General features: G+C 58.4%; 1 protein-coding gene across 1 annotated transcript in view; it reads right to left on the bottom strand.

Annotated features, from left to right (window-relative positions):
- The window catches only part of ZXDC (ZXD family zinc finger C), a gene marked incomplete at both ends in the record, with an annotated part of 29,807 nt that extends 13,900 nt beyond the window's left edge, over window positions 1–15,907 (bottom strand). The window contains 7 exons of the mRNA XM_080718226.1: window positions 739–823; window positions 3,352–4,016; window positions 4,894–5,040; window positions 7,110–7,240; window positions 9,802–9,880; window positions 9,967–10,119; window positions 15,226–15,907. Of these exons, the coding sequence (XP_080574352.1) occupies window positions 739–823; window positions 3,352–4,016; window positions 4,894–5,040; window positions 7,110–7,240; window positions 9,802–9,880; window positions 9,967–10,119; window positions 15,226–15,907 (1,942 nt within the window). The remainder of the gene's footprint in view (window positions 1–738; window positions 824–3,351; window positions 4,017–4,893; window positions 5,041–7,109; window positions 7,241–9,801; window positions 9,881–9,966; window positions 10,120–15,225) is intronic.
- Between the last annotated feature and the right edge of the window lie 255 nt (window positions 15,908–16,162).

Below are 16,162 nucleotides of genomic sequence, written 5' to 3' on the forward strand. Positions count from 1 at the left end.
GAGGATGGCGCAGGTGCGAAGCCAGCCGCGCTGGCTTAAGAGACCCTGTTTCCAAATAAAAAATATAAAAATAGGTCTGGGAGTGTAGGCCAGAGGTAGAAGGGCTTCCAGGAACCCCAGTACCACAAAACAAACAAACAGAAGCTATTGCCTTGTCATCCCCGCATTCAGGAGGCTGAGACCAGAGGATCGCGGTTCGTGGACAGCCTCAGCTCCTTAGTGAGGCCCTGTGCAGCTCAGTGAGACCCTGTTTAAAAAAATATAAAAATGGGCAAGGCCGGGCCATGCCCGGGGCCCACTGCCGAGGCCGGGGCCTCGGCTCGCTGACACCCGACCGCGCTCCGTTCCTGCCGCCTCCACTCCTCTAGGGAGCTCACGCTTGTGTTTCAACCCCTAACTTGCAGCGCCCCTTTCTCCTACTAGAGATCAAAGCCCAGGGCATCCTACAACTCCCTGCCTCACTGCTAGCCCTTTTTATTTTGGGGAAGAGTCTAATTTTGGAGGCCTTGCTTACTGCTGAGACTGGCCGCGAACCTGCGACCCTCCTATGACGTTTGCACACGCAAATGTGGGCGTTTTGTCACTTTTTTCCCCCTGAAGCTTTGGGAAGGTAAGGAGTTGATAAAAGGGTACACGGAGACGAAGAGGGGAACACAGAAGCGCCTGCTCCGCGCGCCCTCCGCCTGCCTGCGGCGGGAGAGCACGTCCCTTCCGCCACGCGGCAGCGCCCGGCCTCACCTGCACAGCTCCCAGCTCCTCTCTGCTTTTTTGCCTTGGCCAGTTGAATGGCACGATAATCAGTCCTTGCTGAGCCCCCACTGTCCTGGGACCAAAGAAAAGCGTGTCAGTCACTGGATCTACACAGCAAAGCCAGGGCGCGAGGGGACTACGGGGCGGCCTCAAGGGCAACTTCCGGCCCATCTGGGCGCTCCGGCCGCGGGTAAGCGGCCCGGCAGAGGGAGAGGAGCAAATGGCCGCGCCGGCCACCACGGTATGCGTCTTGTGATCTGGGAGGCACAATGTATTCCTCCAACAGTTTACACAGAAAGGCCTCGGAATGCACCGCGTTTCCCCCGCAGCCAGCCTTCCCCCGGTGCCCGAGGACTGGTTACTGCTGCAGGCCCAGGCTCCTCAGTGCCGCGTGGCTGGCCGGGAGCAGTGGGTCCCCTCTGTTCACGGCAGGTACCATGTTCTGAGTCTTACTGTTATTACTGCTTTTTGTGAAACTGGGATCTCCGAGCTACACCCTCAATCCCTTTCATTTTTTCATTTGAAAACAGTCTCTTGCCGGGCGCGGTGGTGCACACTCGTCATCCCAGCATTCGGGAGGCTGAGACCTGAGGATGGCGGTTCGCGGACAGCCCCAGCTACTTAGGCCCTCTGCAACTCAGTGAGACCCGGTTTCAAAATAAAGAATAAAAAATAAGGCAGGAGGTGTAGCTCGGAGGTTGAATGCCCCTGGGTTCCATCCCCAGACCCGCCAAAAAAAAAAAAAAAAAAAGAAATAAAAAGAAAACAGAGTCTCGCTAAGTTGCTGAGGCTTAGCACTATGGTGCTGAGGCTGGCCTCGAACCTACCATCCCGCTTCAGCCAAGTCTACACCACTACGATACAGTCCTAATCCACTAAAACAGTAAGTGTATGACTGAATTCATCAAATTTACTGGAGAAGCCAGACAAATAGTAGATTGTTATAAATTTGCGAGTTTCCTAAGACATAATGTAACGCTTATCTCTAGAAAGAGCAGAGCCATACCTTAAGCCCTGCTCCACACACCATGTGGACTCTGACAGGCACGGGAGCCCGCCACGCAGCCAGCAAGAAAATGAAAAGGGTCAGGACTGAGGTCCCGCGCGCGGCTCTGGAGACGCAGTGCGGCACAGGGCGGGCACCCAGGACGAGCCCGGCATCCCCTCTGGCCGACGGCGCGCCCACCTCCCGCTCCGCCCAGCAGCTGCGTGGCGCCTGTCCCGGCAGCCTGCCAAGTGCTAGCAAGTGTGCCTCTGCCACCAACAAGCCGGGCGCCGGGAGCAGAGCCACGGAGACACGGTCCTTCCCCTGCACGCAAAGCTAGTGCCGCGGGAGGCCCGTTCCTGGACGCCTCACCCTCCGTCCAAGTCCACAAGTCTTAACATTTTAGGGTGCAGTAAAAGAAAACTTTAACTTTTTAACTTTCTGGTATCGGGGGCTGAACCCAAGGGCATTCTATTGTTGAGCTAAATCTCCAGCCCTTTCTTTTCGTATTTCCAAACAGGGTCTTGCTAGGTTGCTGAGTCTCGCAACAGTGCCGAGGCTAACCTCAATCCTGCAATCCTTCCGTCTCAGCCTCCCAAGATCTGAGATGACAGGGACGCAGCAGCAGGCCCGGCGAAGCCTTTCTTTCTGTATTTATCTTTGCAGCGTGGGGGTTGAAGTGAGGACTGTAAGCGCGCTAGGCGAGCGCAATGGCGCTGAGCTACACCCGCAGCCCTGACATTCTGGACGCGAATGTCAACATAAGGTTCAAAGTACGCCACAAAGAAAGACCAGGTGTGATCCTCCCCGGCCGTGCTGGAGGAGAGGCCAGCACCCCTGAGAAGCCTCAGGTAAATCACCGGAATTAAGTTACATTAAATGTACAATAGATAGTGCGATAACCATCCAGCCGCAAAGCTGGTTTACTCTTACAACCTCCCCAAGAATGAAAGCGGAGAAGCCGCTCCCTCTGTATCTTCTCAACACGACCTTTTGTTCTGTTTTGTTTTTTGGTACTGGATTGAACCCAGGGGCAGTCTCCTTCTGAGGGGCGCCCGCAGTGCTTCTCCTGTCCTTATTTCTTATTTTGAGATAGGGCCTGGCTGAGTAGCTCAGGCTGGCCTCGCCCCTGGGATCCTCCTGGCTCGGCCTCCCCAGCGTCAGGTACAGGCATGCGCCGCCACAGCTGGCTTCAAAGCTAACTAAGAAGGATTCTGGCGCGACTACATTTGCAGCAAACCTTTAGAGGCAGTCTGCCGCACTCTTCTAGGCCGTGCCCACTGGCAAACACAAAGACAAGGCACTGCGGCAGGAAGCGCCCTGGGACTTTTCAAGAGAAGAAACAGCGGGACCAGAATCACAGACTGGGTCAAGCAGGACCTTGGAGGCCATCTATAGAGTCCCTTATCTTACAACAACTGAATTTAAGGCTCAAACAGGTGAAGTGATTTGCTCAAGGCTGCGCGAACTCCTTAGTTCCAAATCCAGACTCTCAGACTTGGAATCCGGGCTCCATCCTTCCGCAAACCAGTAAGAGCTGTCTAGATAGAAAGGTTAATCCGGAGCATCCTCAGACCCGTGTGCAAGAGAGGCCATGGCGGCGCAGAGCTTCATACCAGGTAGAGGCCGCCGGTGCCGGCACCGAGCTCTGCGTCCTCGGGCAGCTCCGCGGGGCCGCAGAGCACTGTGTGCGGCGGCCCGCAGCTTCTGCTCTGCCGCGCTCCCGGATCGGGGGAGTCCTGCTCCATCTTGATGGGCGCCAGGTCGGGGACGCTGGCAGTCTCTTGGGAGGCGCCTGACGAGGTTGGTGCGGGGCTGTGCGCGAGGTCGCTGCTGGAGGACAAAGCCGGCGGGTCCTGGCCCAAGTCCTTCACGGGCAGAGCCACCAGACAGCCCAGCGCTCCAGACCCCATGGCCTGGACCTCATCTGCACCGAAGCTGCCCGGTGGCAGAACCGTGGCCGCTGTCCCGAGGACCAGGGGGCTGTCCAGACTTGGAGGGATATCACCGTGGGCCACCAGGACCAGGGGGTCCATGGGCCCCAGGGAGCCGCTGTTAGCAGGGCCGCCGCCTCCCAGCGAGGAGCCCACGGAAGCCACGTCGATGGTGAGGATGTCTGAGCTCAGTGGCTCGTCCGAGTCGCCCGCGCTGGCGGCCCCGTGGGCAGGCGCGTCCGAGAAGAGTGCAGCCAGGTCGAGGTTGGCCAGCTCGCTCCGGCCCGGGCTGCTCAGCTCGCTGCTGGGCGTGAGGGAACTCGGGGCGTCGAGCTGAGGCGCGAGTTCTGCAAAGGAAGAGACAGCGCTTACTTACGCCTCAGAGGATCGAATCCTGCCTATGCCCTATGGTACTGGGGGCTGAACCCAAGGGCATCGTGCTTCCGAGCTACGCCCCCAGCTCTGTTTTATTTTCCGTTTCTTTTTTCTTTATTGTGGTGCTGAGGATTGAAGCCGGGGGCGTTTTACCTCTGACCTACAGCCCAGGCCTGTTTTTGACTCGCAGTACGATTTCATAGTTGCCAAGTCTCGCCGCACTGCTGTGGCTGGCCTCGCCCTGGGGCCCTCCTGGCTCAGCCCCTCTCTGCGGGCGTGTGCCCCACACCTGGCTGGCCTCCTCTGTGGCCCTGTGGCTCATCCCCAGCTGGGGCCCAGTGCTGCCACAGCATTAGCCCCTGAGGGACACCAAGGGAAGGGTCGGTTTGACAACATGCCAGGCGCTTTACATACAAGTATTAGCTCAAGCCAACAGCAATTTCTCCAGAGAAAATAACAGGAGAGAGATTAAAGAACACTTCCTGAGGCCGGGCGCGGTGGCGCACGCTAGCAATCCCAGTACTTGGGACACTGGCACGGGAGGATCGTGCAGGTTCGAAGCCAGGCGCGGCTACTTAGTGAGACCCTGTTTCCAAATAAAAATATACAACAGTTCTAGGAGTGTAGCCTGGAGGCAGATAGCCCCTGGGCTCCACCCCCATTACCACAAAACTTAAAATAAAGAAAGAAAAAAAATAGAGAACATTTCCTTAAGTCCCGTCCACCAGTGAGGGCGGGCACTTTTGGAGCGGGCTTGGCGCACCCCGTGCCACCCCAGCACCGCGGAGCAGAGCCGCCAGCAGCTAGGATCCTCACACCCCCCGGGGGCCCTCGGGGCGCGGCACGGACCTTGCCGGCGGCCGTGCTGCCGAGCTGTCTTCGCGCTGTGCTTGGACGGGAAGAGCGGACTGCGGCGCTTCGGGGCGCCCGCGTCCTGCAGGTGCTTCTTCGAGTGAATGTACAGACTGCTGCGTGCGGAGAACCTCGCGCGGCACCCTGGAACGCAGAAGGAGCGGGTCATGCCCGGGAAGAGCCGGGAGATGGCAACAGGGCGCCCGGCCATGGGCGGGGCGGGCGTGTGAACATCGGGAGCGCCCCGCAAGGCGTGAACGTCCCTGGCCGAAGCTCAGGTCTCGCCACAGAAAGCCCAGAAGCAGCTAAGAGCCGAGGAAAGCCCAAGCCTCACAGCAGCTCGGGGCGCGAGACCTGCCAGGCTAGCGCGAGCCTGCGAGCCTGTTTCTTCCCCGTCGACTGCTGCTGCTGGGAAGATGATATCAGAACCACCCCTTCACTCTTCACTCGCAAAAACTGGAGAGGTGGGTGCATGCGTCAAACAAAACTCTATCTGGGAAGAGTTCCCTGTCTCACAGCACATCCCAAGAGAAAAATGCATCAAAGGCTAAAATGTGCCGGGCGTGGCGGCGCACGCTTGTCATCCCTGCGCTTGGGAGGCTGAGACAGGAGGATGGCGCAGGTTCGAAGCCAGCCTCAGCTACTTAGTGAGGCTCTCAGCAACTCAGTGAGACCCTGTTTCCAAATAAATAAAGTATAAAATAGGTCTGGGAGTGTAGCCCAGAGATAGAAAAGCCTCTGGGTTCCACCCCCAGTAACACACACACACACACACACACACACACACACACACACACAAAAATGTGAATAAACGAAACTATACCTGGAGATGGAGATATGCATGGCCGTACAAACGCACATGTATTTAATGCCACTGCACTGTAGTCTTAAAAATGGTTCACTTGCTGGGCGCGATGGCGCGCGCTTGTCATCCCAGCAATTGGGAGGCTGAGACCGGAGGATTGAGGTTCGCAAACAGCCTCAGTTACTTAGTGAGGCCCTCTGCAACTCAAGTGAGACCCTCTTTCAAAATAAAGAATAAAAATCAGGGCACGGGGTGTAGCTTAGAGGTCAAATGCCCTGGGTTCTACGGGAAAAAAAAAAAATAAGGGTTCACTTAACACTCAAGCCAGCTGCGATGGTGCATGCCTGCCGTCCCAGCACTTGGGAGGCTGACACAGGAGAATTGCAGATTTGAAGTCAGCCTCAGCAACTTACCGAGACCCTGTTTAAAAAAAAAAAAAAAAAAAAAAATAGGGCTGGAAGCATAGCTCAGAGGGGGAGTGTCCCTGGGTTCAATCCCCAGTGCCACACACACAAAATGGATGACGAATAAGTAAATAAATAAATGAATAAAGTGCCGGGGGTACAGCTGAGACATATGCTTCTGGATCCAATTCCCAGTGCCGAAAAATAAAAACCGCCTCCTCCCCGCAGCTAGCCTGCCCTCCCGCCGAATCGAGTCACCTCCAGAAGACAGGACTGAGCAGCCCTTGCCTGGCTGGCCGGCCGGGCACTCTGGCCTGACCACGCCGACCATCCTCCCCGAGGCCCGTCCCACTTCCCCACCTGACTCCCTGACTCTCGGGTCATCGCAGGGAGGGCCTGCACTTTCTGAAAGACTAACAAGCCAGGCGTGATGGGCGTGACTGTAACATGGTACCGGAGGCAGCGGCAGGAGGATTAGAGGCTGGAGGCCAGCCTCGGCAACTTAGTGAGATCGTGTTTCAATGCACCCCCATCCTGTTTCACTTTTTATTTATTTTTATTTATTATTATTATTTTTTTTTTATTTTATTTTTTTTTTGGTGGTACTGGGGTTCCTGGAAGCCCTTCTACCTCCGGGCTACGCTCCCAGACCTATTTTTATACTTTTTTTTTTTTATTTGGAAACAGGGTCTCTTCGAACCTGTGCGATCCTCCTGTCTCCGCCTCCCGAGCGCTGGGATGACGAGCGTGCGCCACCGCGCCCGGCTTCACTTTTCATTCTGAAACAGGGTCTTGCTAAGTTGCTGCGGCTGGCCTTGCACCTGGGATCCTCCGGTCTCCCGTCTCCGCCTCCCAGTGCGCCCGGCTTGCCTGTGCCCGAGACACTGTCCAGGCCTCAGCAAGCCCAGGGGAGACGAGGCTGCCACCCGCACGCCGGAGTCCGCGCTAACCCCTCCTGGGAAGTGCTTAAGCCGAGGCGCGGGCCTTAGGTTTTCACACTCTACCTTCCACAGGGCACTCGAAGGGCTTGGTGCCCAGGTGGGTGATGCTGTGGCCCTTCAGGTGCTCCGCGCGGGTGAACGACTTGCCGCAGCCCTCCACGGGGCAGGGGAACCTGCGGTCGTCATCGTGTTTCCTGCCGGGACACAACGAAGGAGGAGTCGCTCTCACTCGGGCACCAGCTTAGGCAAGACTTTGTTCAAAATTCCCGCCAAACTACAACCTCTTCCCACTAATAAACATGATCAGTATGTCTCCAGGAAAAAAAAAAAAATTTGTTTTTGGTACAGGGGATTAAACCCAGAGACATTCAACCTCCAAACTAACTATACTCCAAGCCTTATTCTATTTTTTAATTTATTAATCTTTTGCAGTACTGGGGATTGAACCAAAGGGGCAGTCTACCTCTGAGCTATACCCCGGCCCTACGTTTTAGTCTTTATTCTGAAACAGGGTCTCGTTTGGTTGTGGAGGGCCTATGTAACAGGCTGGCCACAAACCTGCAATCCTCCTGCCCTGGCCTCCCGATGCGGGGATGACAAGCGCGTGCGCCGCCACACCAGACACTCTGCTTTTTATTTTGAAACAAGGTCTCGCTGAGTTGCTGAGGCTGGCCTTGAACCTGTGATTTTCCTGTCTCAGCCCCCAAGGACTGGGACGACAAGCCTGTGCTACCCAGCCCAGCAAAGTTTATACTTTTGCTACCCCGTAATTAGAAACTCTACTTTAATGACTAAGCAGGCCCCAGGGCCCGAGCCAGGACAACGAGCGTGGCTGGGGTCTAGAACTGAGTCCCAACTGTACTGCTGGCTCTGTTTAGAAACCCAGGCCCCACGAGCTTTCCTAGCCAGAGGGCCAGGGGTCTGCGGGAGCACCTCAGACTGTGACGCCACCCAGTCAGCACCGTCTCTCTTGCGATGCGACACACTTACGTCAAACCCCTTCAGACCTCAGCTGCCCGGGCCTCACCGGACAAGAGGAAAAGAAGACGGGCCGTGGCGCACGTGCAAAGTGCCAGACGCGGCGTGGACACGGGCCAAAGGCCGGCGCTGTCACCATGACAGTTTGCAATGGGACCAGGGAAGTTTATTCTACTATGTCTTTTGTTGTTGTTATTTCCTTTTTTTTTTTTTCCAAAGAAATTACGAGCTGGGTGTGGTGGTGCACGTTTGTAATCCCAATACTTGGGAGGCTAAAACAGGAGGATCTCAGGTTTGAGGCCAGCCTCAGCAAGTAGTGAGGCTCTCAGCAAACTAGTGAGACCCTGCTGCAAATTAAAAGCTGGGCTGGGTGTGGTGGTGCACGCCTGTAGTCCTAGCATTCGGGAGGCTGAGAACGGAGGACCGCGGTTCATGGGCAGCAGTGAGACCCAGTTTCAAAATAAATAAAAAATAGGGCAGGGAGTGTATCTCAGAGATTGAATGCCCTGGGTTCCATCCCCAGACCTGCCAAAAAAAAAAAAAGAAAAGAAAAAAAGCCGGGTGTGGTGGTGCACGCTTGCAATCCCAGCATTTGGGAGGCTGCGACAGGAAGATCGGGTTCGCGGACAGCCTCAGCTACTTAGTATGGCCCTCTGCAACTTAGTGAGACCCTGTTTTCAAATAAAGAATAAAAAATAAAGCTGGGGTGTAGCTCGGAGGTAGAATGTCCCTGGGTTCCATCCCCAGTACACCTCAAAAAAATAAAAAAAATAAATATTTAAAAATAAAAATAAAAGGGAGCTGTGGGTGTAGCTCAGAGGTAGAACGCCCATGGGGTTCAATTCCGGTACCAAAAATAAAAAAAATCTCTAACCTAGGAGGCTGGGACAGGAAAGCGCATGTGGGAGGCCAGCCTAGCAATTTAGACAAGCCACAGCAACTTGAGACACTGTTTCAAAACAAAACATCAGCTGGGCATGGTGGTGTACACCTGTCACCCCAGTACTTGGGAGGCAGAGACAGGGATCAAAGGTTCTAAGCCAGCCTCAGTGATCTAGTACAGCTCTTAGGAACCTAGGGAGACCGTTTCCCAATAAAGAATAAAGTGGGGCTGGGTGGAACTCGAAAAAAAAAAAAAAAAAAACCCACAAGAGTAAATATAAAAACAGAACTGTACATAAAGTATGCCAATTAAGTAAAAATAAAGTGTATCTAGGGGGAAAACCCGTGCTAGGTGATAAAACTAAGTACTTTCTTCAGCTTTCTAATTGTGTGTGTGTGTGTGTGTGTGGGGGGGGGTCCTGGGGATGGAGCCCAAGGGCCATCACCTCCAAGCTATACCCTCAGCCCTAATTTTTATTCTTTATTTTTAAAAAAGGGTCTCGCTAAGTTGCAAAGGGCCTCACTAAGTAGCTGAGGATGGCAGCGAACCTTCGATCCTCCCATCTCAGCCTCCCAAATGCTGGGATTACAAGCGTGCACCACCGCGCCCAGCCTGATTTTTTAACTTATTTTTGAGTGTGTGGGGGCGTGGTACCCAGGGGCATTCTACCTCCAAGTCACATCCCAGCCCTAATTTTCTTTCAAAGAGGGCCTCACTAAATTGCTAGAGCTGGCCTCAAAGCCCCGATCCTCTTGTCTCAGCATCCTAAGGGCTGGGATCACGGGCGGGTGACACCACGCCTGGCTTCCGTAACTGTCAGATCCTAGATACTCCGCCCCTTGGTTTCTGCTAACAAGCCACCCACTGGACACTCCCTTAGGCCGGAAGGCTCACCTTTTATGCCTGAGAAGCTTGGACATGCTGGTGAAGGTCCAGCCACAGCTGTCCGAGTCACAGACGAAGGGTCTTTCGCCTGCGAGGGAAGGGATCCAGAATGACGGAGGGCGGCGCCCTGGCCCCGCCCACCCACCCCGCGGCCCCGCCCGCCCGCCCACCCACCCGTGTGGCTCCGCAGGTGGATCTTGAGGCGGCAGGCCTTGTCGTACTGCTTGCTGCAGCCCGGGAAGGAGCAGGAGAAGAGCTCCTGCTCCCGGAAGTGGGCCCGACTGTGGGAGAACAGGGCGCTCACGGTGATGAACGTCTTCTCGCAACCTGCACGAAAGGACCCGCCCGCTCACCACATGGCACCACGAGGGGTGTCACAGCCCCAGACGCCGTCCACAGAAGCCACGGACGCCTCTACCAAGCCCTGACCCGCACCATTTGGCTTTTCTGCTTTGGTGGAACCCCGGGCATTCTACCTGGGGGCCACACTCCCAGCCCTATTTTTATTTATTCTGAAACAGGGTCTCACTGAGTCCTTGAGGGTCTAAGTTGCTGGGGCTGGCCTTGAACTTGTGACCCTCCTGTCTCAGCCTCCCAGGTACTGGGATTCCGGGTGAGCACCGCTGAGCGCCTGGCTTTCTGACAGCTACAGCAGGGACGGCCCATGGCAGCCACGTGGAGATGGACAAGGTCCTCCATCACTGCCCTCTGCTCGCCCCTTCTGTGGCACCTGCCCAAGGAAACCCCAGGAGGAAAATTAAACACCCATGAGCAGACGCTGTCTGGTAGAGCTGAGCGTTGAAGGGTCACAAACCACCCTGAGAGCCAGGCCCCCGTTGTGAGCCGTCCACACCCAGGGGCCTCCTCTGACCTCCGTCAGGCCAGCCCCGCCTCTTACCTGGCCTCTGCTTTTGTGGTGCTGGGGATTGGACCCAGGGCCATTCCACCTTCAGGCTACACCCCCAGCCCTACCTGCTTTTTTGTTTTGAAACAGGGTCTCCCTAGGCTGGCCACGGCTGCTCCCACCCTGCAAGCCACCTGTCTCAGCCTCCCAAGGACCAGAGGCAGGCGAGCGCCACCGCGCAGAGCTCTCCAGCAGCGTGGACCGGGACCTGGCGACTTTCAAAGGCTCCGTCCACACAGTTCACTACTCTCAGGGCTTCGGTGTGCGTCCACAGTCAGTCGGGTCAGTCTGAGCACGATTCCCCGCCTTGGCAACAGCCCCCAGCTGAGTCTATCCATGCCTCTGACTGACCTCTGGGATCCCCCTGCCCTGGAGCCCCCATCATCCACTGCCACTCCCTGGGCCGGCCACCAAACACTCATGTCTAGGCCCTTTTTTTTGTGATACAGGGGGTTGAACCCAGACGCAGCCGGCCTCCCAGATACAACCCCAGCCCTATTTAATTATTTTGAAGCAAATTTTCACTAAGTCGCCGATGGTGGCTTTGAACCTGCAATCCCTCCTGTCTCAGCCTCCCAAGTACTGGGCTTAGAGGTGTGTGCCCCCACGCCTGGCACGTCTCTCTTCTGATTCTGCCAAAGCCCCGACTGGCTAACAAAGCCTTCTGGGGCTCCCAGGCCTCCAACTGAACCCCTGACTTCCCTTGTATGACATAGTAATGCTTTTTCTTTCTTTTTGGCACTGAGAACTGAACTCGGGTGCATTCTACCTTTAAGCTATACTCCCAGCCTTTTTATTTTGAAACAGGGTCTCACTGTGATGCCGAGGGCCTCCCTAAGTTGCTGAGGCTGGCCTCACCCTGTGATCCTCCTGTCTCAGCCTTCCAAGTACCGGGACTACAGGTGTGCACCACCATGCTTGCTTTTTCTTTCTTTAACTAGGGAGAGGGTGTACCGTCATCATTAGATTTTAACAAGAATGTACAACTGCAAAAGGTTTGGAGCCAGTCACCTACTGATACAAAGGGGTGTATCAGGAAGTCCGTAAGTAAACTAGAACCTATTAGCATTGTGTAGGTACTAGGGATAGAACCCAGGGGCATGCTACCTCAGAGCCACACCCAGCCCTACTTTATTTTTTACTTAGAAACAAGGCCTCGCTGCACTGCCGAGGCTGGCCTCGCACCTCTGCTCCTGCCTCACGTACTGCGACTCCAGGCGTGCGCCACCATGCCCATCCTAGTAGTTTTCATTCTACTTTCACAATGCCAGTACTTGAGTGAGTACTTCCTGCCAGGACCGCGCATGTCAATGGGACAGCACTGGGGGAACAGGCTCATACACGCACTGGGGCAGCGAGACACTTGCTCAGGTACGTGTTACTTTTTTTGTGTGGTTCTGAGGATCGACTCAGGGGCATGCTACCTCTGAGCTACACCTCCAGTCCTTTCTGGTTTTGATTTTGAAAGAGGGTCTCACTAAGTTGGGGAGGGCCTTGCTAAGTTGCTGACCCTGATTCGGGACCTGTGATCCTTCTGTCTCAGCCTCCCACGGACTGGAATCACAGGCGTGCGCCACCACGCCCAGGCTAATGCATATAATTAAAGGAAGGGGAAAGTCTTAAGCCCCCTGCGGGGCCTTTCCTCCTCACCCCGCGTCCCCAAGCCAGCTCCTACCCCAGTCGCCTGTCTCCCTGCTGTAAGCAGTCCCACTCCTCTATCCAACCTGCCCACCCGGGGCAGAGTTCCCCCTGCTCAAGACTCCTTCCCACTGACTGAAGGGAAACACGGCAGAGGAAGAGTCTGCAGTGGGTTTTACCCACCTTCCTCACCCTCAGGATCTTCACCCATAAAACAAGAACAGCTTTAGGCTGGGCGCGGCGGCACATGCCTATAATTCCAGTACTTGGGAGGCTGGGACAATAGGTCCGCAGGGTTGAGTCCAGTCTCAGCAACTTAGGGAGACTCCATTTCAAAATCAAATGGCTGAGGGTGTAGCTTGGAGATAGAACGCCCCTGGGTTCCTCCTCCAGTACCCCCCCCAAAAAAAAAGTAATGAGAAATGAGTATAGCTTTTAAATTTCATAAAAAGGCAATTTTCAAGAGTTCACAAAATGATAAAGTCCAATGAAAACAAATGCTTGCATTCGACCCAAGAAAAGCCTGGAAGAAAAAGAAAGCGCCAATGAGAAGGCTTTGCCTGTGTAGATTAGTAGATGCACAGACACCTGCGGCCACGGCTTCGAGTTTGGGGTCCCATCGGGCCACAACCATCTGTTGCCTGCAGAGGGACCTGCGCCCCATCAACAATGCGATGGCCTGACATTTCTAAACAGAGTAAGGGCATTAGAGACCTGACGCACAGTGAACTCTGTGAGGACTTTCACTTAAGGGCCGCATCTTCAGAGAGATCTGCCGCCTCCTCCAGGGACAGCTGGGATTCCCTGTACATACCCCGCAGCGAGCCAGGGTCAGATCCTCAAACTGAGCCATGCAGCGGTGCGTGCCTGTAATCTCAGGACTTGGGAGGCCCTCAGCAAGCTGGCTAGATCCTGTCTCAAATTTAAAAACAAACAGCGGAGAGGGTACGGCTCAGAGATAGATCACCCCGGGTTTTAATCTCAGCACCGAAAGATTAAAAAAAAAAAAAAAAAGACCTTGACTCATAATGAAACTCTGTGAGGATCTGTTATCACTTTCATTAAACAGAAGCATCTTAGTATCTGTCTCCTCCACCAGCGCCAGCTGTGATTACCTGGCCAGCTGTGATTACCTGAGCCCCCTCCCCGCAGAGATCTACAGCAAGGCAGGATCAAACCTCCTCAAATCGAGCCGAATTTGGTGGTGATCCCAGGACTTGGGAGGCTGAGACAAGGAGGCCGCAGGTACAGGCTCGCAGGCGGCCAGATCATGTTTCAAAACAGAAAGCAGAACAGGGCGGAGGTGCACCGTGGGGGTAGACGCCCCGTGGGGGTAGACGCCCGGGGCTCAATCCCCAGTAACACAAAGACAGGACCACCCTCGAATCTAGTCAGCTGGAGGGGGCCAGACGCACACTGGGGGTGCTTCCTGCCCGCCCCTCTTAGACCAGGTACCCTGCTCCACCCGCAGAGCACGGCGGCAAGGCAAGCCGGTCACCGGCCCGTTGTCCGTCCGTCCATCCCTGGTCCCTGCAGTCCGTCCATCCCGGGCCCGCCCCGGACCCCGCCGTCCGTCCGTCTGTCCCCAGCCCCCGTCGGTCCATCCCCGACAGAACAGCGGCAAGGTGGCGCCGCCCGTGCAGTGAGCCGGTCACCGGCCCCGTCCTCTGACCATCCATCCTCAGACCCCGCCATCGTCCACCCCTGGCCCCGCCATCCATCCATCCAACCCCAGGCCCCGCCGTCCGTCCGTCAGTCCCCTATCCCGCCATCTGTGTGTCCTGGCCCTGTCATCCGTCTGTCCCAGCCCCAGCGTCCGTCGGTCCTGGCCCTGCCATCCGTCCGTCCATCCCCAGACCCCGCCGTCTGTCCATCCTCAGCCCCGCCGTCCGTCCGTCCTGGCTCTGTCATCCGTCCGTCCCCGGCCCCGCCGTCAATCCATCCAACCCCAGGCCCCGCCATCCATCGGTCCATCCCCAGGCCCCGCCATCCGTCCGACCGTCTGTCCCCTACCCCGCCGTCCGTCTGTCCCGGCCCTGTCATCCGTCCGTCCCCTACCCCGCCGTCCGTCCCCTACCCCGCCGTCCGTCTGTCCTGGCCCTGTCATCCGTCCGTCCCCTATCCCGCCATCCGTGTGTCCCGGCCCTGTCATCCGTCTGTCCCAGCCCCGCCGTCCGTCCGTCCGTCTGTCCGTCCCCTATCCCGCCGTCTGTCCCCTATCCCGCCGTCCGTCCGTCCGTCCGCTATCCCGCCGTCCGTCCCCTACCCTGCCGTCCGTCCCCTACCCCGCCGTCCGTCCGTCCCAGCCCCGCCGTCCGTCTGTCCCGGCCCTGTCATCCGTCCGTCCCCTACCCCGCCGTCCGTCCGTCCGTCCCCTATCCCGCCGTCCGTCCGTCCGTCCCCTACCCCGCCGTCCGTCCCCTACCCCGCCGTCCGTCCGTCCGTCCCCTACCCCGCCGTCCGTCCGTCCGTCCCCTATCCCGCCGTCCGTCCCCTACCCCGCCGTCCGTCCGTCCGTCCCCTACCCCGCCGTCCGTCCGTCCGTCCCCTATCCCGCCGTCCGTCCCCTACCCCGCCGTCCGTCCGTCCGTCCCCTACCCCGCCGTCCGTCCGTCCGTCCCCTATCCCGCCGTCCGTCCGTCCGTCCCCTATCCCGCCGTCCGTCCCCTACCCCGCCGTCCGTCCGTCCGTCCCCTACCCCGCCGTCCGTCCGTCCGTCCCCTATCCCGCCGTCCGTCCCCTACCCCGCCGTCCGTCCGTCCGTCCCCTACCCCGCCGTCCGTCCGTCCGTCCCCTATCCCGCCGTCCGTCCGTCCGTCCCCTATCCCGCCGTCCGTCCCCTACCCCGCCGTCCGTCCGTCCGTCCCCTACCCCGCCGGCCCCGCGGTTACCCGGGAAGTCACACTTGTAGGGGCGCTCGGGCTCGAAGTGGCTGCGGCGGTGCGCGCCGAGCCGGGCGCGCGTGGGGAAGCGCGCGGCGCACTCCTCGCACGCGAACGCGCTCTCCCGCGCGTGGCCGCGCATGTGCGCGCGCAGGTTGTACACGGTGGTGAAGGCCTTGCCGCAGCCGGCCGCCGGGCAGCCGAAGGGCCGCAGCCGGCCGTGCGCCTGCAGGTGGCGCCGCAGCTTGTAGGCGGTGGCGAAGGCCCAGCCGCAGCCGTCGCGCGGGCAGGCGAAGGGCCGGCGGCCGCCGTGCGTCAGCAGGTGCACGCGCAGCTGCTGCCGGCGGCCGAAGGCCAGCGCGCACTGCGGCTCGGGGCAGCGGTAGGCGGGCGGCCGGCGGCGCAGGCGCAGGCGCAGGTCCGCGGCGCCCGGGCCGCCGGCGTCGGGGCCGCCCGGGGCCTCCCCCAGCAGCACCACGAGCGGGCCGCCGCCGCCGGCCTCGGGCTCCGCCTCACGCTCCGGCTCCGGCCGCGGCCCGGCCTCGTCGGGGCCGCCGAGCAGCAGCAGGCGGCGGCGCCCGGGGCCCGCGGCGAGCGGCGCCGGGAGCTCCATGCGGGGCCCAGCCGCGGGGTCCGAGGCGCCGCGGCCGCCGGGCAGGAAGAGCCGCCCGCCCCGCCCGCGCATGCGCATGCGCGCCACGCCGAGGGCCGCGGTGGCTCGGGCGCCGCGGCGAGCGCGCGTGCGCACAGCCAGCCGTGGGCGTGGCGCGCGAGGCCTGCCGGGACGCCGCGCCGTGACGTCATGACGCGGGGCGGGGCGTCGTGACGCGGGGGGCGGGGCTTGCCGACGCGGGCGGGGCTTCGGGCGCGGAGCTCAAGTTCTGTGCCTGAGACCGTTCCCAGCCCAGGGAACGGTGGCTCGGCCCGGCGTGGGGGTGCGCGCTTG

Source organism: Muscardinus avellanarius, assembly GCF_963383645.1.
Source record: "Muscardinus avellanarius genome assembly, chromosome: 22".
Taxonomy (NCBI): domain Eukaryota; kingdom Metazoa; phylum Chordata; class Mammalia; order Rodentia; family Gliridae; genus Muscardinus; species Muscardinus avellanarius.